This window comes from Eriocheir sinensis, chromosome 1, assembly GCF_024679095.1.
Source record: "Eriocheir sinensis breed Jianghai 21 chromosome 1, ASM2467909v1, whole genome shotgun sequence".
Taxonomy (NCBI): domain Eukaryota; kingdom Metazoa; phylum Arthropoda; class Malacostraca; order Decapoda; family Varunidae; genus Eriocheir; species Eriocheir sinensis.
The window spans coordinates 12,614,641-12,637,107 of record NC_066509.1 but is presented as its reverse complement, the minus strand read 5'-3'; the positions used below and the strand labels follow the sequence as shown (position 1 = coordinate 12,637,107).

The 22,467-nt window shown below is 46.0% G+C and overlaps 1 protein-coding gene and 1 long non-coding RNA gene across 2 annotated transcripts in view; one reads left to right on the top strand and one right to left on the bottom strand.

Moving 5' to 3' along the window:
* The window catches only part of LOC126995157 (irregular chiasm C-roughest protein-like), a 122,096-nt gene that overhangs the window by 39,435 nt on the left and 60,194 nt on the right, over positions 1-22,467 (bottom strand). The window contains exons 2-6 of the mRNA XM_050854445.1: positions 10,677-10,989; positions 5,566-5,795; positions 4,652-4,840; positions 3,687-3,811; positions 1,495-1,646 (exon numbers count right to left, since the gene is read on the bottom strand). Coding sequence (XP_050710402.1) covers positions 1,495-1,646; positions 3,687-3,811; positions 4,652-4,840; positions 5,566-5,795; positions 10,677-10,989 — 1,009 coding nt within the window. The remainder of the gene's footprint in view (positions 1-1,494; positions 1,647-3,686; positions 3,812-4,651; positions 4,841-5,565; positions 5,796-10,676; positions 10,990-22,467) is intronic.
* Positions 1-22,467, top strand: part of LOC126995167 (uncharacterized) — an 83,780-nt gene that overhangs the window by 35,421 nt on the left and 25,892 nt on the right. The gene's annotated exons all lie outside the window — the stretch shown is intronic.

Sequence of the window (22,467 nt, the reverse complement as noted above, 5' to 3'; positions counted from 1 at the left end):
TGAAGTCAGACATGCAATGGACGAAGGAGTAAGAGAATAGAGGAAAAAAAAAGCGAAAACGTGATGAAACAAGGAATGAGCGAAGAAAAGCATAAAGCAGAGAGAGAGAGAGAGAGAGAGAGAGAGAGAGAGAGAGAGAGAGAGAGAGAGAGAGAGAGAGAGAGAGAGAGAGAGAGAGAGAGAGAGAGAGAGAGAGAGAGAGAGAGAGAGAGAGAGAGAGAGAGAGAGAGAGAGTAAAGGAGAAACAAAACGGCAACACGTGATGGAGGAGGGAATGCGGAAGAAGAATGGCGGAAGGAAGGAAGGAAGGAAGGAAGTCGATAAAAAAAATATACATGCGATAGAAGAGGGAAAGAGAGAGCAAAAGGAAAACGGGAAGAAAACGACACGGGCGACGACGACGGGACTCAGGAGGCAGAGGAGGAAGCAAAAGCGTGTTATATAAGAGGAAACGAGGAATTAGAGGAGGAGAGGAGGGCAGGTAATGGAAGAGGGAACGAGGAAACAAAAGGAGGAAGGAAAAATAACCGGAAAAAAATATGCTGTGGACGAGACAGTAAAGAACTACGGAAGAGTAGGAATAGGAGGAGGAGGAGGAGGAGGAGGACGGAGAGGGGAAGGGAAATAAAAACAAAATGGAAAGAAAAAAAAAAGTAAAAAGAAACGCCGTGGAAGAAGTAATGAGGAGGCAAAGGAAACGAATGAGAGGAAAACGGGAAAGAGAAAGGATGAAGCAGAAGGAAGGACACAAAGACAGCATAGTGAGGAAGAGGTAATGAGGAGGAGGAGGAGGAGGAAGCGAAGACAGGGAAGAAATAAAAGAGAAGGACACAGGGGACACAGGGAGGCTGTTGAAGCGAAGGAAGTGAGAGAGAGAGAGAGAGAGAGAGAGAGAGAGAGAGAGAGAGAGAGAGAGAGAGAGAGAGAGAGAGAGAGAGAGAGAGAGAGAGAGAGAGAGAGAGAGAGAGAGAGAGAGCACTAACTAGATAACAAACAAGAGAAGGACACAGAAGAAAATAGCCACTCGAAGGGAAGCAAACAAGGAAAGTGGAGGAGAAGAAGAAGAAGGAGAGGAAGAAGAAGAAGAAGGAGAGAAAGAAGAAGAAGAAGAAAAAAAAAAAGAAAAAGAAAAAGAAGAAGGAGAAGAAGAAGAAGAAGAAGAAGAAGAAATAATCAACAGACACACACAAACGAGCACCGAGACACTCACAAACAGAAGAAGAAAAAGGAAAAGAAGAAGATGAAGAAGAAAAAGAAGCAAACAACAGACACACACACAAACGGTCACCGAGACACACACACAAACAGAAGAAGAAAAAGAAAAAGAAAAAAATAAGATAGAGAAGAAGAAGAAAAATAAACAATAGAGACACACAAACAGAAGAAGAAAAAGAAACAGAAGATGGTGAAGAAAAATAAAAATAAACAATAGAGACACACAAACTGGCACCGAGGCACACACAAATAGACAAACAAACACAAATGGGTACTCACAGTGTATGGAGAGCCTGGTGATCTTCCGCGACGTGCCCACCTCGTTGGACACCTCGCACGTGATGTCCTCCAGGTTGCTGTCCCGCGTCACCTGCTTCACCTTCAGCTGCGTCGAGTTGTTCCCCTCCACCAGCTTCCCGTTGCGGTACCACCTGTTAAAAAGGACACAAAGGACATTAGGAAAGGAGGACAGGTGTGGGTAGTGTAGGCAATGGGTTTTACTTTTTACCAATTGTTCTTTTTTTTTTTTAGTAATGCATGGGATTGGAAAGGTTCGATGTTGTATGGTATTGTTAATGTGTGTGCTTGTGTGTGGGGGGTGCATGTGTGTGTGTGTGTGTGTGTGTGTGTGTGTGTGTGTGTGTGTGTGTGTGTGTGTGTATGCAAGTGCAAGTGCATGTTTGTTTTCCACTAGTTCGTTCGAAAAAGCGCGAATTTTCTCTTTTTAACTTTTCTGACAACTCGATAAAATGCTCAATTGTTTTTTAGCGCACACATTTTACTTGGATCCATCACCAGAAGCAGTGAAAATAGATAATAAAAAAAGGAAGAAGAAACAATCGATGAAAAAAAAAAATCACGTCTTCCCCAGAGCAAGCAAAACCTTTCGCCATCGCCAACACCTTCAGTCGGTCATTACTATTATTTACGTGCACTGTCTCCCCGCCGCCCCGCCCCTTTCCCGCCTGCAACAGCCTCTTAACCCGCAAGACGATGTCCCCAGCGAGCCGTTCAGCCCTGCCGTGTGTTCGCCGCCCTGCAGAGAGAGGCTCAGCTTGGCCCTTCCTCCCCCTCGAGTCCTGGCATGTTGTTGGGGAGCGTTCCGGCGTGTAAGAGTGCAAGTGTGTGTGCGCGTCCCCCCTAAATGCGGATCACACTAAAAAAGTATCCAGAAGTTTTTTTTTCCCGTTTTCTGTTTGTGCACACCAAAGTTCGGGATAAAAGACGCGGAGAAAAATCCCATGACAAAGTGACACTGTTAGCTCTCGCTCTCATGTCTTTTTAAGTGCATTTGTTGTTTTTACATCCATCTTGGCAGCGACGAAAGCGGAAGGAAAAGTAAATTAGGTTCCGCAGCTTCCCGGGAAATAGAAGGGAATTTATGAATAGTGGTTTTAAGTTAAGGAATATACTTAGAAAAATGCTTTATATTTGGATCCTCTCGCTTTGATAAGTTTGTTTGTCGTATCCAATATATCTTGATAGCGCCGATAACTAAAAAAAAGAAAAAAAAAGAAAAGAAAAGAGAAAATCCGGTTCTCAGCTCCAGTGATACCGAAAGGAAGTTGTATTACGGGTTTTACGTGAAGGAATATCAGTGTTGTATTTCTGGCCCTTCCGTGGACAGCCGGGACGGGACAGAGACAGGCAGCGGCGGGGGAGCTCTGTGTCCCAATTACTGGATTTAGTGAGCTAGTGATCTCCTTTATTACTACCGGCTGCAGGTCACGGCCACTGTTCAGTCCTTCCGCTAGCCGAACACGCGATCTGATAAGTGTACTCCGACGTGTAGCACACTTTTACTTTAATTTTCGGCACGTATATGAACGCTAGTAACATTTTTTCCATGATAACTGAGGGAGCTGAATTATAATGGACTGATCATAGTTGAATATACGTGTAAATATATCATTACTTGCCTTCGAAAATTGCTGAAAATGTTAGTTCCTACATGAAATACATAGATTTACATAATTAAAAGACCTTAGATGACCGTACCTGATGCACATTTCCCCATGCCGATTATAACAATATACGTCATGGTCACCAGTGTATCTTCCTAGTCAATCTATGAATCTCCTTAGTAAATACATGAATATTCTTAGTTAATACATGAATATTCCTAGTCAATCCATGCATCTCCCTAAACAATCCATGAATCTTCCTAGTCACTCCATTAATCTTCCTAGTCAATCCATGAATATTCCTTGTCAATCCATGAATCTTCCTAGTCAATCCATGAATATTCCTAGTCAATCCATAAATTCTAGTAGTCAGTCGATGAATCTTCCTAGTCGATCCTTTATTCTTCCTAGTTAGTTCTTGAATCTTCCCAGTCAAACTTGAATCTTCCTAGTCGTTCCATGAATCTTCCTAGTCAATCCATGAATCTTCCTAGTCAATCCATGAATCTTCTTAGTCAATCAGTCCTTGAAAGTCTAAGTGCATAACACCTGCGGCACTAAACTCACCTGTAGGAGAGCACCGAAGGGTTGCCTGACGCGGAGCAGGTGAGGGTGGCGGTCTGGCCCTCCATGTAGCCGTCCTGGTCGTGCGTGATGGTCACCTCGGGCGGGTAACTCACCTCCAGCCGCACCTGCCGAGCAAAAACAAACAGCTGTCATCACAAGTCATCACCTGTAATCACCTGTCATCACCGTACCATCACCCTTTATTTCCTCGTCATCACCTCGTCATTACCATATCATCACCTCATCATCATCGGTCATCGCCAGACCCTTAACAACTCCTTCATGAGTCTGTCAGAGGCACGCTGCGTAGATATATCAATCCTCCTCCTCGTGCTTATACATAATTCCTAGTTCTGCTTCGGTGCCATGGAAGGAGACTGGATAGCACGCCTTCCTTCCCTATCTAGTGACGTCATCACCCGTCTCTTAATGCTCCTTCGTGAGGGAGTGTTCGAGGGTGTCAAAGGCAAGCCGTGTAGTTTCATCGACTTTGCTCTTCGTGTTGGTTAATAATTTGCATCCTCGCTTCCTCGTGATGACAACAGACGGCATGAAACTCTTCGGTTATTCAGATTACCTTTACACTATCAGGATGAGATTATAGCAGGCGTCTGTTATAGGTGTCAGAGGAAGTGTGTCTATTTTATTCTGCAGTTGATAATTTGCAGTCTGGCTTCCCCGTGATGAAATGAGATTGCACGGAACTCCTTGGCTTTTCAGATTACTGCTGCAATAACATGGCTGATGCCTGCCAGTCTGTCAGAGGGAAGGGTATGCAACAATGTTTAAGGCCATTCTGGATTGCGATTGCGCGTGTTAGTTATGCAGTACTTGGAAAAGGATGACCATACACACACACACACACACACACACACACACACACACACACACACACACACACACACACACACACACACACACACACACACACACACACACACACACACACACACACACACACACACCTGCGTTCTGAAGGGCTGGTGGAGGGCGGGGTTGGAGGCGGTGCAGGTGAACACGGTGTTGTGGTGCTCCCGCTTGGCAAGGAAGCTGAGGGTGGACTTGGCGTTGCGGCGGTGCTCGTCCGACATCAGCTCCGTGGAGTACTCGATCCCCTCCGTCACCTCCCGCCCCGAGCCGTCCAGCCATTGAATCTAGGGGGGGGGAGAAGGGGATAATTATATAAAGGAAAGTAGATGAATAGATAGGTAGGTAGATAGATATATAGATAGATAAATATACAGAAAGGTAAGAGAGAGAGAGAGAGAGAGAGAGAGAGAGAGAGAGAGAGAGAGAGAGAGAGAGAGAGAGAGAGAGAGAGAGAGAGAGAGAGAGAGAGAGAGAGAGAACATGCAAACTCTTCCAAACAAAACCTTGCATTGGGGTTTAGGTCTAAACTCTTTGCACTCAGCCACAGCAACAACAGCTCACTCAGCGGACTTCAGAGTTTCCTTGCAAATTGACTTAATTCTCCTCACACGTGTTCGTTCTTCCCCGTACCCTGGCTCTCTTCCCCACCACCTTAATGATGGCCGGCTAACTCCCACCCACCAGCATCCTCTAGGGCACACTACGTAACTCATAAAAAAAACATAAATAAAGAGTCATTCACGCCACCCAGCGACCGCCAATAAGATGTCGCCTTTTCCAACAGCATCCATTAATCACAGTATGCCTGATTTACTGAGTGGGCGTGGCCAGCATGTGAACTGGTTAACAATATACATCAAACATTGAAAAGGGAGGGGCTGATATTTGAAGCTAATGTGAACGAGCTTCAAACATGGCTTACTAGTTGACTCGCCAACTAAATTCACTTAAAAGGAAAGAATTACTGGATTACTTTCGAAACAAACAGTAACAGTATAAATTCACTCACCTCGGCTGCTGGCTTTCCTCCCTTGGATATGCAGGTCAGCTGGACGCCCGCCCCTGCTGTGGTGGTGACGACTGGGCCTTGCGTGATCTCTGGCGGCTCCGGGGGGACATAGACCGTCAGCTTGGCCGTCTGGGACCTCACGCCGGGGATATCCTTCCACCCCGTGACTTGACATTGGAAGTACGAGTCATCCTCAAGCGTGACGGGGCTGATGCGTAGGCTGAAGTCCCCTGGCGGAGGAGAGAAGATAGGGTAATGGGATTGCTTGGGGATGTGAAGAGTAAAGGCGTTAGGGAGGGTGGAATGTGGTGAGGCTGGATGTATGAAGGCGAAGGAAGGAGTGAGAGAGGAGGCTGGAGATGTGAGGACACGGGAAGGATCGAAGAGGGTGGGTTGAGGAGCCTGGTAAGTGAGGACGGGGGGAAGAGTGAGGTGCAGAGGCTGGGGATGTGAGGAGGGAAGGGACAAAGAAGTGAGGAAGGCACATGCGTAATGACTTTTGCGTTATGTATGGGTGAAAAAATGTTTCAGCGCATGATGAAAAATGCAGTCCATGAAATCTATATGCTAAATTAACAGGCCGTCAAAATTGTATCAGATTCTTTTTTTTTATATTTACAGAGGGAACTAAACCTTAATGGGGTGACCAAAGGTAAATATTCATGTAAATATTCACCCAAATGTTTGCCACAGAGAGATAACAAATATACGGGTAATGACGGTTATTTTTTCACTTTATAGCCTCTGAATCATCCTTATTACTTGTTATAATAATAATAATAATAATAATAATAATAATAATAATAATAATAATAATAATAATAATAATAATAATAATAATTACAATACTAGTAATACAAATCATTATTATTATTATTTTTCATTCTAACTTGCAGTAAATGATTTTTTTTCTATAATAGTGAAGTGTAATGTGTTTGCTATGAGGGCAAAAAATTAACTGTCGTCACCGAGGTCTTGTTTGTTGGTGACAGTCTCCCTCTTCCTCGACACTTAGTACAGTGTAGCAAAGAGTATAGTGTGAGAAATGCGTGAGCTAAAGGGGCGATGTGGTGTGAGCAGGTGGGGTTAAGTGTAGTGTGTGTGTGTGTGTGTGTGTGTGTGTGTGTGTTGTACAAGCGAGGAGAATTTATCATCACTGTTTTGTAGTGTTGCATTGCGCTGCTGTTGCTGGTGTTTTTTTGTTTTAGTGTGTGAGGGGGAGATGTTGCGTTGTGTTGCTTTTACTGATTTTGTTGTTGTAATAGTGGTGGTTGTGGGAATGGTGATCATTGTTGTTGTTATTTTTGTATCATCATTGTCATCTATCATCATCATCATTATCATCATCATCATCATGTTTTTCTTCATAAAGGTAATTACACAAAAATAGGATGATGTTATGGTTGTGTAGGCTGCGGTAAGGTAGGTCAGAGGTGTAGGTTATGAAGGCTGTGCTGGTGGTAGTGACTGAACAAATTAGGGTGTGTATTGCTAGGGGTACGATGGAGACGTAGGCCTGATGTCGGATAAAAAAAGGGTGAGGTAGAGTCAGTAGGGAGTGAAGGCTACATGGGTTGGGCTGGAGGTAACAGGAAAGGTGAAGGGGCGTAGGTGTTTGCAGGTAAGAAAAAATGTTACATAGGTTATTGTAGTGTGGGTAACATGTCCACGGTACGATTTAAATTGTTGCAGTCGATCTGATAAATGGGAGTTAGAGGCTTCGTAGAATAGTGTGGGTTGCAGTGGTGTCTGATATGTTGTAGTGACTTGGACAAGTGAGTGTGTGCCGGCGGGTGAGTGTGAGGGCAATGGTTGTTTTGTTGTTGTTATTGGTGGTGGTGGTGGTGGTGGTGGTGGTGAGTGCTGCAAGCTCTACTCGGTCTAATGCATCGCCTTAAAAGCTGTGACAATTAATATCGGTAAGTAGAAGCCTCGGTGCGTAGTTTTTTTCCTGTAGAGTTGACAATTATCTTGATTAATACTACTCCGCTGTGAATGCCTCGTTTACAATGGACACACACAACATAGAAAATATTCATTTTTTGGTCTAAAAAAAATCTTACAGCAAAAAAATCTGAATAATTTTCCTCATCATTTTTATTTAAGTCTGATATCTTTATTTGCCTTGAGAGCACTGGTTGAACTGAATTATGTAATCTTTAAGGAGAGAGCGTAAAAAGTATCAACGGAAGTGGGTGTGAAGTGTGGAGGTAACAGTGAAGCGATCTGTGCCGCGCCATCGCCGGGGGCTGCTGTCTTTTCATAGTGCAGCAGGAAATTCGGACAGCCCATTACCATCCCTCGGCGGAGCAACACTTTAGGGTATCGCTCTGCATGTGTCTATCTATATGTCGGTCTATCTACCTATCTATCGTTATGTAAACCTTGATGTATCTCCTTTTGCTTAATACAAACTGCTAAGACAGAGCGAGTAAAACTTAGAGATGAAGGTGGTTATGGTAAATATAAATACGAGGGTGTAGCATTTAAATCTTTAGTGATGCATGGATTGCTGGTGGCTTTTCACCGCTCACCAGGGAATGCAAACAATGCATTACTGTCACTCCGTTGATGGAGTGTTTGCTGCACGTCAGGGCTACAAGAGCAACGAAATACCGATTGTAAATATATCCAATGGCCACGTGAAGCCACTCTGAATGTTGTTATGAATTATTTAGCGGGCGGAAGTGCATGTCATTGTTAACCACGCCTATCCACCGGCTAGCCAAGATCAAACGGCACCCTCCCGCCGCAAACTTTGTTATTCAAGCGCATCACCTGTTGACCTACGGACGAGCTTGAGCTAGTGTGAGATATTCCTCAGTGGCAAACAGGCTCTGCACATGTTTGTTTGTTTGTCGAGTCTTGAATCCTGAAATCGATGGTCTAAATATTTGCTCTTGCATTATGTTTTTTTTTTTTTTTTTGTGTGTGTGTGTGTGTGGTTATGAACAAAATATGTGCGTGCATTGATGCCTGGCGGGGGGGAGGTGGTCGTGTGCCGGGTGTGAGGCACGGCAGCAACTTACCCGTGTAATACAGTTATTTACTCTAATATTGCATGCACTCTCCCCCCCAAAAAAAGGCTCTGTTCCTTCACATTTTCTACAGCTCTTCACGCACAGAGTTCTCCAAGTTCCCTACACCCGCTTAGATCGCCTCCCCCCCAATGGATGTTTGTAGTTATATACTTTTTCTACATTTAAAGCCAGGAAACCCCCCCCCCAAAAAAAAAAGACCGCAAAGAAAAAAATGTCAAAAAAATGCCTAATTATGGGCAGGAGTTGTCTTCACACTTCTCTCTTGATAAAGTTAAGACATATAAAGGAGGAAATGAAGTGGAAGGAAGGCACATGGTGTACATAATAAGGTAGCCAGATAGCCTTACATCATTAGTGGAAGGAAGTCACATGGTGTACATAATAAGGTAGCCAGATAGCCTTACATCAGTAGTGGAAGGAAGTCACATGGTGTACATAAGGTAGCCAGATAGCCTTACATCATTAGTGGAAGGAAGTCACATGGTGTACATAAGGTAGCCAGATAGCCTTACATAGTTTTCATCACTTGCCCAAATCAACAGGAAGAGATGAGCATAGGCGGCAGCGTTGCCAGATTATCGTATTTACCGGTTTCTGAGGCATAACCATCGCCAAGAAACACCAATAATTAACCATTTTAACGATAACTATATATGAAGGCAGATACTGGGGTGGAGGAGACACTTTTGGGGTTAGAAATCGGCAGACATAAGAGGCTGAGTACGACAATCTGGCAACGCTGAGAGGCGGACACGTGTCAGGTTTCGTCCCTCAACTTAAATATTCGCCACATCTTCAGCAGCATGATTATTCTCCGCCTTTCCCGCCGTCATATTAATCGATAGTGTAAGATTTAATATTTCACAGCTCTGAGCCGCCGCTGTTTTTACATTATCTCCCCCAGCTTTGTAGGTTTAGTGTTTTTTAAGGCAGCAATTATTGTTATCTTGATGTCAATAGGGTTTGTTTGTTTGGCTTGTGATGTTACGTAATTTTTTTTTCTTATTTCTTTCATCTTTTTTGTGTGTGAACCAATATTCTGTTGGAGGCGAATGAATGGTCCCGCATGGTTTTTCATTTTGTGTTCGTCGCGTCATGGTTGTGTTATTAACTTGGTCCTTGCTATTAGTTGTGTTGCATGTACAGTAAGTTTGACTATATTGTGTATCTTTGGCTTTTATAACGACCACTACGACAAACTACCACCACCAAACCGCTACCGATACCCACATCCTCCACCATCACTATAATAACATCTGATACATCACCTCCACTCCCAATGCCAACTTCATAAACTCCTACCTCCCCTTCCGTGCCTCCATCTCACTTTTATCCTTTCCCCTTCTACAAACAAGCCTTCACCACCCCGGCACCACCCCTACCACCTCCTCCCACCTCTCCACCACCACCGCTTTTTTAATTCCCTTCCTCCAACAAGCCATCACCATTTAACTATCACAACAGTCCACCACCACTTACCACTACCCATCCACAGCCTCTTTTACTACTCTTCACCCCACCACGCCCACTTTCATATCCCCTTCCACCACCACCGCCACCACTTCTTCCCTTCACCTCCTCCAACAAACCAACATCACACTAACTATCACAACAATCCACAACCACTACCACTACCCATCCACTTTCCCTTGTGTTCCTCTTCACCTCCACAACCACCACTACCACCCCAGCTCCCATTTTCACCTCCCCTTCCACCACCACCACCACCACTACTCTACCTTCACCACTTTCTCCCGTCCCCTTAACAAGCCAACACTTTTACTACCACAAAAAAAAAAAACACCGCCACTACCACTTACTCCTACCCTTCCCTCTCTCCCCCCACCACCACAACCTCCACCACATTTTCCCGTTCCCTCCTCCAACAAGCCAACATCCTTACTACCACAGCAATCCACCATCACTACCACTACCCATCCACTTTTCCTTTTATTCCTCTTCACCTCCTCCACCCCCACCCCCACCACCACTGCCCCGACACCCACTTTCGCCTCCCCTTCCACCAACACCACCTCCCCCTCACTCCCCCTTCTCCCTGCTCCTACTCACCTTCCTCGTCAGACCCAATCATCGTGTACCGCTTGAAGGCATACAACTCCCGTTCGTTGCCGAGGCCGAAGTCGTCTCGCGTCCACTGCAGCTGTCCGACCTTGTTGATGATGCGACACGGCAGCACCACCGTTGACCCGATCACGGCGGTCTGCGGCGAAGGCTGGTTGGCGAATCTCTGCCTCAGCCCACTGCCCGCCGCGCTCAGGAACAGGAGTGGAAGCAGGAGCAGGGACATGGAGTAGTTATTCCTCCCCGCCGCCCCCCTCCAGTCCAGCCGACCCCCGTCTCGCCGGTCACGCGCGCTGGACATCTGAGGGAGGAAGAGAACAAGTGTTAGTGTGGCTCCGCTGGGGAAGTTCCTGTGTGTGTGTTTTCTGTTTTTTCTTTTGGGGTTTGGTTTGTGTGTTTTCTTGAGGTGTTCTCGGAGGGGAAGAGAGTGAGTGTGTGCGGGTCTAAAGGGAAAGTCATGTTAGTGTTGTGGCTACACAAAGGAAGTTTCAGCGCTTATTTTTGGTGTTACAAGGAGAGGTTGGTTTGTGTGATCTTCAAGCGTTCTTTTTAAGTATTATGTTCAGATCTACATAGCTTGAAGAAAACAGGCGTTAATTTCGCCCTGCTGGAGAAATTCCCGACTCTTTCCTGTTTTTTTATATTTTTGGTTGGTTAGTGTACCATTATCATGATACGTTTTTCAGAAGTAGGAGTGGGTCCATAAACTACACAACTCGAAGGAAGAAAACAAATGCAAGTGTGACAATGATGAGGAAGCTGCCGGTCTGATTTACGTTTTCTTTATTACTGTGTTTGCTTTGTGTGCTGTCATAGTGCGTGGAAAGGTATTCAAACCCTCCATAGCTCGGAAGAAAAAAATATGTTGAGATTTCCTAACATTGTAATGGACAAAAAAAAGGAACCATTACACCAAACATGATTTTGAGAATACTTGCGCTCGACTAATTGGAAGTTTAATAGCAACATATTTAGGAAGGGGAGGAGGAGGAGGAGGAGAAGGAGGAGGAGCAGGAGGAAGAGGAGCAGGAGGAGGAGGAGGAGGAGGGGGAAGAGTAAGTGGAAACGGCAGGGAACAGAGAGCGCGACACAGGAGCAAGGGAAGAGAGAGAGAGAGAGAGTTTCCTCAGAGAGAGAGAGAGAGAGAGAGAGAGAGAGAGAGAGAGAGAGAGAGAGAGAGAGAGAGAGAGAGAGAGAGAGAGAGAGAGAGAGAGAGAGAGAGAGAGAGAGAGAGAGAGAGAGAGAGAGAGAGAGAGAGAGAGAGAGAGAGAGAGAGAGAGAGAGAGAGAGAGAGAGAGAGAGAGAGAGAGAGAGAGAGAGAGAGAGAGAGAGAGAGAGAGAGAGAGAGAGAGAGGTACAAATTCCTCATTACCATAGACATAACTACGTCCTTCCCGGGGAAGTCACAGCTGCATAATCACTCCGGGCATCAAGTGACGTCTCGCGTGACTCGGCGCGGCCTCGTTGGCTCGCTCGTTCCCGCATCAGCTGTTTTGTGCCACGCGTTTAAAGAAGTTTTTTTTAAGATACCTATTCACAGAGCTTTTATATTTTATTTTCTCTCATTCCCTTATCTTCTGAGTAATTTCACAGGATATCTAACATGTTTCCGGCATGCGCGTCTGTATTTCCCAATGATAAATTTACAGTGATTCATATTCCTGCACAAAACTCTTGGTTCAGCCTTCCCGTGAGTGGGGGCCTCGCTTGTGTCCGGGCGCGGAGTCGTGCCGGCCACGCGTTGAGTATGACCCGTGCAGGCGAGGCTCGTTAGGTAATTAGATTTGAAACAGACAGGAAACTGTGGGGTAAATTTGACTTTCGATTCTTCTTCTTACGCTCCACTAACTTTCCTCACTGCCTCTTGTCTACACACACACACACACACACACACACACACATATATATATATATATATATATATATATATATATATATATATATATATATATATATATATATATATATATATATATGTGTGTGTGTGTGTGTGTGTTCATAAGAGTGTAGTCGCACACACAGACACACACACACACACACACACATTACATTTATTATAATAAAAATCTGTCTTTGTATCTAATTTTCTCATTTTCACATTTTCGCTTCACGAACCCAACAACCTCGTCCCTCATCCCTCATATCCCCCTTTTTTACCATCCACTGCAGCGCCAAGTCTTCCGGCGGTATTTGTCTCCATGCAGGTGGGCCACTTTTCCAGTCCTTTGATGCCCTCCTTTATCTTGCCTCACTCTGCACCTCCTCCGGGTGTCCCCCGTAATTGTGATCGCCTCCACATAACTCAGGGCAGAGCGGGCCGTCATCACGGGGCCGGAACTGGCGGCGCTGCGGCCCGCTGGAGCAGTGTGTGGATGCGGGTTATATTTAGCATAACCGGGATTTATAGTCCGGCGCCTGCACGGGGTAGAAGGCGCTCAAGGCCAGGCGGAGGAGGAGGAGGAGGAGGAGGAAGAGGAGGAAGGGTAACGGAGTCCAGTCATGCCATTGCTTTTATTTGACGAGACTACTGTTTGTAGAAGCATCGTGTGTGTGTGTGTGTGTGTGTGTGTGTGTGTGTGTGTGTGTGTGTGTGTGTGAAGGTGCATGATTGCTGTATAAATAATGTTAGTGGAACTTGTGGTTGCTACCAGTCGCAATTGCATCAGCAATAGTAGCAACATTAGTAGTAGTAATAATAGTAGTAGTAGTAGTAGTAGAAGTAGTAGTAGTAGTAGTAGTCGCTGTAGTCGTAGAAGTGGTAATAGTAGTAAGAGTAGCAACAGTAGTAGGAGTAGTACTGGTTCTTGCCAAGAATGGAAATGAGTATCGTAAGAGCTGCAGCAGTGGTTCGTCTGCGTCAAACAGGCGTCGCTTATGCCGGTCTGAGTGACGTGTTTCCTCTGATTACAAACTGAGACTTGCCTTCACTGCTGCCTTGCCTTGTTCGTTCATACATATCAACGCCAGAGTTTATACGGCTAAATCACAACCTTGAGTCCATACAGAAACTAGAAAAAGCGGGCATACTCCAAGGGTTTGAATAGTGCATTGAACGCGCGCTAATCACAAATACAAATACACGCGAGGAATAACAAACACGATAGAAATACTAGCATGGGTTCAAGCTTATTGTATACTTTGAAATCAAGGTGAAGGACGCCGTTTGGGACACTAAATGCACTGGGCCGTGAAATCAGGCTGAGTGGACGCACACACGCTTCCCCTGCCCTACCTTGCCTTGCCTTCCCCTGACCTGCTCTCACAGCGCGGCGCCGCGAATGCTGTACACTCTCAGAATAGTAAAACACAGTAGGTTTGCCGGAGCGAAAAGGCTCACCCATGGCCGTGTGTTGTGCCCGCCGCCTACACGCCCGACTGGCTGCCTCGCTCTTGTCTAAATTCATTAAACTTGTAGAATTCAGAGCGCGATCTGCGAGTGATAGTCAACTTTGGAACACTCGTGAGTCCTCTTTGTCCCGCCGTGTCTAGCCTCCTCCTCCTCCTCCATCTCCTCCTCCTCCTTTTGGTCTTGCTGGCTCTCTCTCTCTCTCTCTCTCTCTCTCTCTCTCTCTCTCTCTCTCTCTCTCTCTCTCTCTCTCTCTCTCTCTCTCTCTCTCTCTCTCAGTAAGTAAGCCATAAAGGAAAATATACTCCCCTGTTCAATAATATACGTTCAGCTCTTGGTATCTCTTCACGTTTCAATGGCATTATTTTTGTATGTGTATTCTTTTACCTTCCCGCGCGTGCACGTTTTTGTTTTATATATTTTCCCAGTTCATAAAGTGTTCGTGCAATATATCTTTGTTTAGATTATTTATCGCGGCCGTCAGAGTGACTCCCGTGATTAAAAATCTGTAATCTGGCGGGAGATTTATGAATCCCTCCTTATTCCATCCCCTTCCATCCCATTCTCCGCCGCTGTATCGCTCCCTTGCATCTCGTTCATTTACTTGAGAAGGGCTTCTCGTACATCTCGTTCACTCATTGATGCGCAAGGCGAGCAACACTTTGTACAACATTTTTCTTCGATTTATCCCTGATTGACTTCATGGATGTTTTAATTAACGGCCAAGACTTTGTATCTAGTTTTCTATGTACAGACCATTACCACTTTGTTGCTAGTCTTCTATGTCCAGATGCCTGTCACTTTGTATCCTTTTTTAAACCCTCTCTCTCCTATCGCTTTGTCGTCCATGCCATTATATTTTGTCTATTCATAAGAGTGTAGTATCAGACAAGCAACACTGTATCTTATTTTTAAGCACTACAGGGCCACACCACTTTGTATTCAGTTTTCTGTATACAGGTCTATCGTTTCATTTATTAATCTAAGTAGCTTCATCCTGCATGTCTCGTCTCTTTATTGACGTATCAGACAAGCAACACTTTGTATATTGGTTGCTGCATACAAGCCCTAGCCACGCTGTACCTGTTTTTTTCTATGTAGCGGCCCCAGCCACTTCCTTTGTCGATTATCATGTCGAGCAGCGGCCGTTAACACCATTATGCCCTTTATTGGAAGCCTCTCAAATAGGGGCCATTAAGAATCGATGGCTGCCATTGATCAACACGCGTCTTAAAGGCTCTCCCATTGGCCATCGATTCGCCATTCATTACTCTTCTTTTTACGCCTTTGGGACGAGTCTTGGCGGCGCCACACGCCTGTCGCTATCAACAACACCGACAGGAAATTGGATTCATTCACCAGTAAACCTCTGGAAGCCAAATTCCGAGGCCTCTTCAGGGTGTTTCAGACGGTTTGTTTCTCCTCGCCCTCGGCGTGTCAACCCCTCCCCCTACTTTCCCCCATACTACCCCTACCCTTCCCTTCCCCAATCTACCCTATCTTTCACACACCCTTGACCTACCCCACTCCTCCACCCCAGTCTACTCCTATCTCCCCACCAACCTCCCTAACCTACCATTTCCCTTCCCTGCCCCGGCCTACAATTCCTCTTCCCTCTTTCCGCCTACCCTTTCCTTTCCATCACATAGTTTACCTCCACCCTAGCTACCCTAACCTACCCTTCCCCTTCCCTCCCCCAGCTTACCCCTCCATTTTTCCTTCCCCATTCCACCTTTCCCCTAACCTCCCTCCCAAACCTGTCTTTCCCCTTCCTACAAACTAACCTGAGAACAAGAAACAACGGAAAAACAATTCAAGCAAAGCGATGCAATACCGACATCGGCAGGAGTTATTTCTCAAATAGAGTTGTTCGCCACAGGAACAGCCTTCCTGCAGAAGTGGTTAGCGCAGAGACCATCAACTCCTTCAAGAAACGCATTGATCGCCACTTTGCTGCAACGGGTGTGAACTGAACGTTCCCAAGAGTAGGTACACAAGTGCTTTAATCCTTCCCTGCAAGCCACTCCTATGGCAAACGGATTGATTAAATCACTGAACGCAGGCAGCCTAGTAATGAGCCAACAGGCTTTCTGCTGCCTGCTAGTCCATGTTTCCATGTTTCCATGTTTTCCCAAACTACCTCTCCATTCCCCTCCTCCAGTATATACAAAGATGTGTTTCTGCATTCAGCCCTTTCCTTTCCTTGGAGAACACTGTATTGTGTATCATCTCACCATCCTTAACACGATAGGGGCGAAGTGTATTCATGTAACAGAATCACCTGGCGTAACAGTCCTTCAAGCTGTGCTACTCATTATAAACCCTCCAGTTTTTGTGTGGTCTCCCAGGCGACGCCAAGGAGTGAGGGAAGACGAGACTCATTCATCTATTTTATTTAAAGGCTATCACCTTGCTGAACAGATAGCAAGACGGCCCCGCGTTCAGGAGGACGCGAGTTCAATCCCCGACCGGTGCCACCAAGCTGGGATTTTTCAGCCGCCGCCGAGTGGCTTAAAACTACCCACATGCTGTCCAGAAGACCACCTATCAACCCGGACTCTAGATTCTAGGATTAAAGATGAGCTCCGGGAGGGCAGCATGAGCCAATGCAAGATGGCGCCACTATAAACACTCGCCTGCGCCAGAACGGGCTGGGCCGACCATCAGGACCCACCGGGAAGAAGCCTTGGACCGACCATCAGGATCCACCGGGAAGAAGCCTACCGGCGCAATAGGCCCAGACGTAAAAAAAAAAAAAAAAAAAAAGTACCATTTTTTCCCACTATCATATAAATAAGTAGCATTTTTTGTTAATTTTTTGTTATTTACTTATTTATACCCACTATTCTTACGTCCATATATTCAGTGAAAAAAAAAAAACCTCCTCAACTCCTTACCCTCAGTCTCCCCCACCAAGTGTACGTAAAGCACCAAAAGTACTTTTAGGTTCTCTGAGTATAGACGAACGATTCTGTCATCTTAGATTAGTTAAAAAATTGCGTTACGTCTTGCTGCTGCTCTTGACAGACTTCAAGACTTATTAGAGCGGAAGTTTGTTGTGTACGGATGGTTCCCTTGGCCTCACCGTCACCGTCGTCGTCGTCTCCACACTAGTTTAGCGTCTGCCGTGTTAACGTGGAGGAATCTGTCAGGGAATCCTGAATATGTGGGTAATGGGTTGACTTCATGGTACTGTATTTTATTGGGGGAGTTTGTGGGTTTTTATAATACCTATTCCACCCTGGAACCCGGTATAGATATGTGTGGTGCAGCATTTACAAGGAAGTCGTCAGGGAAACGTACATTGTGTTGGTAATAGGCTGCTTTCCCGATACTTTATCATGATTTGGAGGGAGTTTGAGGGTTTTCGTCTTGGGAGCGGTACTCAGTAATCCGGAAAACTACGTATGGCTTCTCAAACGAAATGGATATTTCTATTATTCTTTTTGACGATCTGAAGGCTTATCTTTCGGGAATGGTACTCGGACACTTGTCCAATATACGTATGGTTTCTCCCGTTCACAATCCTCAATACGTTCTTTCTGACATCCGATTCCGTCACGCTCAGTAGCTGTTCGTGTTTCGTCTCAAAGCTGGCAGCCTTACCGGGCTTTGCCTCCGTCGGCAGGTGTGTCTGGATAGTAAATATGACTCCCGCGTCTCGAGGAAGGGGATGTTTTTACGGGCTTGAGATGAAGAGCCAACTTTGTATCGAGTGTCGCGCGGATTGCCTCAAGGGGGCGATCGTCCTTGTGTTGTCTGAGTGACGCATCCCAGGCGGCGGCGGGGAGAGGGGCGTAATGCATCCCTCCAGCCTTCTCCTCGGCGACCTCCTCTCCGCTAAGACTTATTTCCAACGATTGCTTCTTATGTGGGTGTTGGGGGTAGCATCTCCCAGCCAGTAAGTCTGTCAGCCAGTCAGCCAGCCAGCCAGCCAGCCAGCCAGTCAGTGAGTGAGTGAGTGAGTGAGTGAGTGAGTGAGTGAATCAGTCAGTCAGCCAGCCAGCCAGGCAGTTAATCAGTCAATTAACAAGATAGTTAGTCGCCCAGTCAGTCAGTTAGTCAGTCAGCAGTTCATCCATCCATCCACCCATTCACTCGTCCATCCAGTTACTAAGTCAGCCAGCCGCCAGCTGTCCAGTCAGTGCCACGCTGCACAGGGTCAAAGGAAAGCCGAGCTCCTGGTGTCGAGTATCAAACACAGGTCTATAAATGCTTGCAGTTCGTCATCCTACACTAGTTCAGGGGTATTTCTATTTCTTCGTTTGCCCATCCACTCACCACCATGTTCGCAGCCACCTAAATTGCATGTGTGGGGTTTTATTGCTGTTGTTTTGACATGTTATTGCCAATTTCCCCCACTCAAGTAAGACGTTGCGGCCGCCGTGCCCTCTGCCTTCTGCTATTGAGCGTCAGACGCAGTTACTCAGCGTCAATACTGGTGACGTATTAACGGTGGCTGGCGGGGCAATACTGGCTGCGTCAGCGACTCGGGCTCATCAGGACCCATGAACCCACCAGCCTTCTGGCTCTGTTTACTCTGCTCCCTCTCCTCCTCCTCCTCCTCCTCCTCCTCCTCCTCCTTCTGCTGCTGTTGTTGTTCTTATTGTTGCTGTTGTTGCTGCTGTTGCTTTTATTGCTATTGCTGCTGCTAACAGTTTGAAGAGGAAAGTAGAAGCAGTAAATCCGTTGGAATGCTAATGGTCTTGCTAGTGGCTGAAGTTCGGAAGATAGTGGTACGGATAGTAATAATGGTGAAACAAACAACGTACGCAGTGAGGCAGTGTGGTCAAAGGGCCATAAGGGAGCTGGCATACCGGTGACAGCGCCAGAAGTTGTCTTCCTTCCTGTCTGGGGTGGCGGAGGTTGGCGAGTCCATGATTCATGCCGCGGCGGGTGCTAATGTTGGCTCTGCACATGTGTAAACACGAGCTGTTCTTGAGTAAGTATTGGCGTGTTCCGCGAACCCTCACATTGACGGAATTACCAGAAAACCTCATTAATGGTTGTAGTAACAGCGAGCCCCGGCGCTGCTGCCATGAGTAAACGTGACCTCGAACACGGAGTTTCCGGCTCCGCATGGTGGAAGGGCTGCACAGTGGCCCAAAAAATGATCGGCCACCTAATGAACGATAGAGTAGAGAGAACGAAAACTACAGAGGATGAACGTTGCCAACTGTATATTTTTTTACCATTTTATTCTTCATATCCTTGGGTAGAATTTTATTTACTTGTATGCACTCGTAATGTGACAATAGATAGAGCGAGAACTAGAGACAATGAATACAGCTAATTGTATATATGTTTTGGAGTTTACATATATATTTTCTATTACTAGTATTTCCTTGGGAAGGATATTCATTCCTGGTTGACTGTACGCACTCTGCTACGGAGCAAAGAATGGACGAAACTAAGAGAGAATGAACAGTACTAACCGTATGTGGCGTATATATTTTAGATCTTTTTACTATTACTTCATGTTTTGGGATATAATTTTCTTTCTTAGCGGAATGTACGTCCTCATATTTCAAACAGGAGGCAGTAAGTTTGAGAGGCTGCTCGGAGTTTCTGTATGGAAGACAGGGCCGGGCAGGCGGTACTGAGGGCAACAAGCACTTGACGCAGCCAATGGAGAAATTCACTGTCAGTAAGCCTTCGTGAGGTGCTACGGCAAAACGACCTTAAACAAACATGACTTACGCGACAAAGTTATCGCCGCGTAAGTTAAGAAAGGTTGAATAGCTAAAGTTACTGGAGGCAGCGGAGACACTGGTCGCCTGTTGATGACGAGAGCATGAAATGGATGATCTTCCCGAAAATTAAGGGTCTGGTATTGGTAACACGCGATGTCACTGCCGAGTCTGGTATATTGGAAGGCGGTGAAGACAATTTTGTTATTGTTGTACTTAGGGTACTACCGCTGGCAGATAGGGCTGCCTGCAGGCACGCACAAAGGGGCCGACCCGTTTGAAATGATATTACTAACACATAAATGGTCAAGGCAAAGCGTGATTTTTTAAAGAAGTTTCGTGTTAGAATACGTTGCATTGTTCTATTCCTGAGTGGTACGTGTGGCATTTTGTTCCAATTTAAAACTATTTCCCGAATGAGGGCTGCATCTCTTAATAATCTTGATTTTGTTTTCTTACATATGGCCTATAGCGCCGGTAGGCTATTACATTGGGGCCTGATGGTCGGCCCGAGCCCGTCATGGCGCAAGCAATTGTTTATATAGTGGCGCCATTATTATTGGCTCTTGCCCGGGGCTCATTCTTGATTTCACTTGCGCTGTACAGCTTCTTCTAAAGTCCGGGTCTTCAGGACAGCATGTGGGTAGTCTTAGGCCATTCGGCGGTGACTGAAAAATCCCAGGTGGTTAGCGGCGGATTCGAACCCGCATTATAGACAGCGTGCGGAATGCGGGGCCGACACGCTAACCACTCAACCACAGCCTCCCCGACTGCCCCATTCTATATAGTCAAGTCGCGAGGGCTGCGGAACAAAGCATCGGCGGCATCAGCACTGAACCCGTCAGCGACGGTAGTGACCTTTGCCGATGGCTCGTGCTTGTTTTATTTACTCCATCGTGGTAACAAGCGTCTGCTTGGCAATCTCCAGTCACTTAGCCTCACCACTTATGAACTTGATAATTCAGTCTGTACTTAACCATTCAAGGAGAGGCAATAAGGTTCTTTTGCGAAATAATAAACGATTCTTTTTATTAATCAGTCGTGTTTGTTTAGCGTCTGCCTGCCAGTCCTGCTACACTCACCCAGCCTCGTCGGTTCTGAACTTGATCACTCAGCCCTTCCAGGCGAGGCAGTACGGCTCTTAGGGCGAAAAAAAAAAAAAACCGATTCATCTGTGCCTAACGGTCATTCCCGAGGCTGAGATCTCAAGAGAAAGGTCCAAACTTTTGCTCCTGTGTGCTACGCTTGACTTTTCTCTCGAGGGAAGACACGCTGGGAATGGTGGCGTCGCTCCCTCTTGATTCTTGATTAGCCGCTTTTAAAAGACGCAGCCGAGTTGGATTAGGTTTTGTATTTATGAGAAGAAAGGGCGAAGGCACGTAATGTTATGGTCCCGACTTGAGATTACTCCGAGTTTGGAAAAGTATAATGCTTCTTTCTTTCTTTTTATGCTCTTCCCCCGCCTTCCTCTCTCACGCCTCTCTCTTTAGTCTGTACGGCCGTCCCTCCTTCTGTCTTTTCTGTGTAATTCTGAGTCTGTCTGTCCCTCTGTTCCTTGTGAGTGTGTGTGTGTATGTGTGTGTGTGTGTGTGTGTGTGTGTGTGTGTGTGTGTGTGTGTGTGTGTGTGTGTGTGTGTGTGTGCTCCCTTATCGTTTGTGATGGCATTAGATTCCGGCCATAGTGATAGTGCCAACGAACTGACGGAGTGATAGTTGTATGTATATATATAATATTTTTATCCCTTACTTTTTTCCCTTTTTCCATGCACAGAGTCCCCCAGCAACCGCACCCCCAACACACACACACACACACACACACACACACACACACACACACAGAATTACACATTTTTTAATATTCTAATTGCGATTTTTCCACGAATCCAACAATACACTACATCATTATCGCCCTTCATGCTATTTCGACTTCCTGTTCCCATTCGAATATATTGGGCCATTCACGTGTGCCAAAAGATTATACACAAACTACATCAGACAATTTAATGCCCGGAGATCAGTTCAGAAAAGGGAAATTTAAAGCTCACGTTCGGCAGGGGCCTCAGCTACCTCAGCGCGGCCATATTTTTACGGTAAAGGTGACAGACCACACGCCACCATAACAAAAAAAAAATATATATAGAAGATACGCAATATACTTCTCCTACAAGGAAGCAAGACGGAGACGCTAGAGAAGGCGATGGCGACGTTTGTATATCCCCCGGCCCGCTCTAGATGAATGGCTCGTCTGTTGCATGTTTTGGCAGCCTCCTCGCCTCCGGAAACCACGTGGCGGGTCAGTAACTTCCTGGGCGAGTGTATTTCTCTTTCGCTCTCTACTGTTTGGTGTATGCATAAAACATTTCCCCTGTTGACTTGGTTTCCGTAATATACGCTGTCTGTGTCTGGTGTGTATGTGCATGTGTGTGTGTGTGTGTGTGTGTGTGTGTGTGTGTGTGTGTGTGTGTGTGTGTGTGTGTGTGTGTGTGTGTGTGTGTGTGTGTTTTGTCTAGCTGTCATTCTGTTTTGGGAGGTGTTTGGCATCGTGCCTATCTGTATTAGTATGTATGGGTGTCATTATCTATTTATGTTCTTGTCTAGGTATCTCTCTCTCTCTCTCTCTCTCTCTCTCTCTCTCTCTCTCTCTCTCTCTCTCTCTCTCTCTCTCTCTCTCTCTCTCTCTCTCTCTCTCTCTCTCTCTCTCTCTCTCTCTCTCTCTCTCTCTCTCTCTCTCTCACACACACAC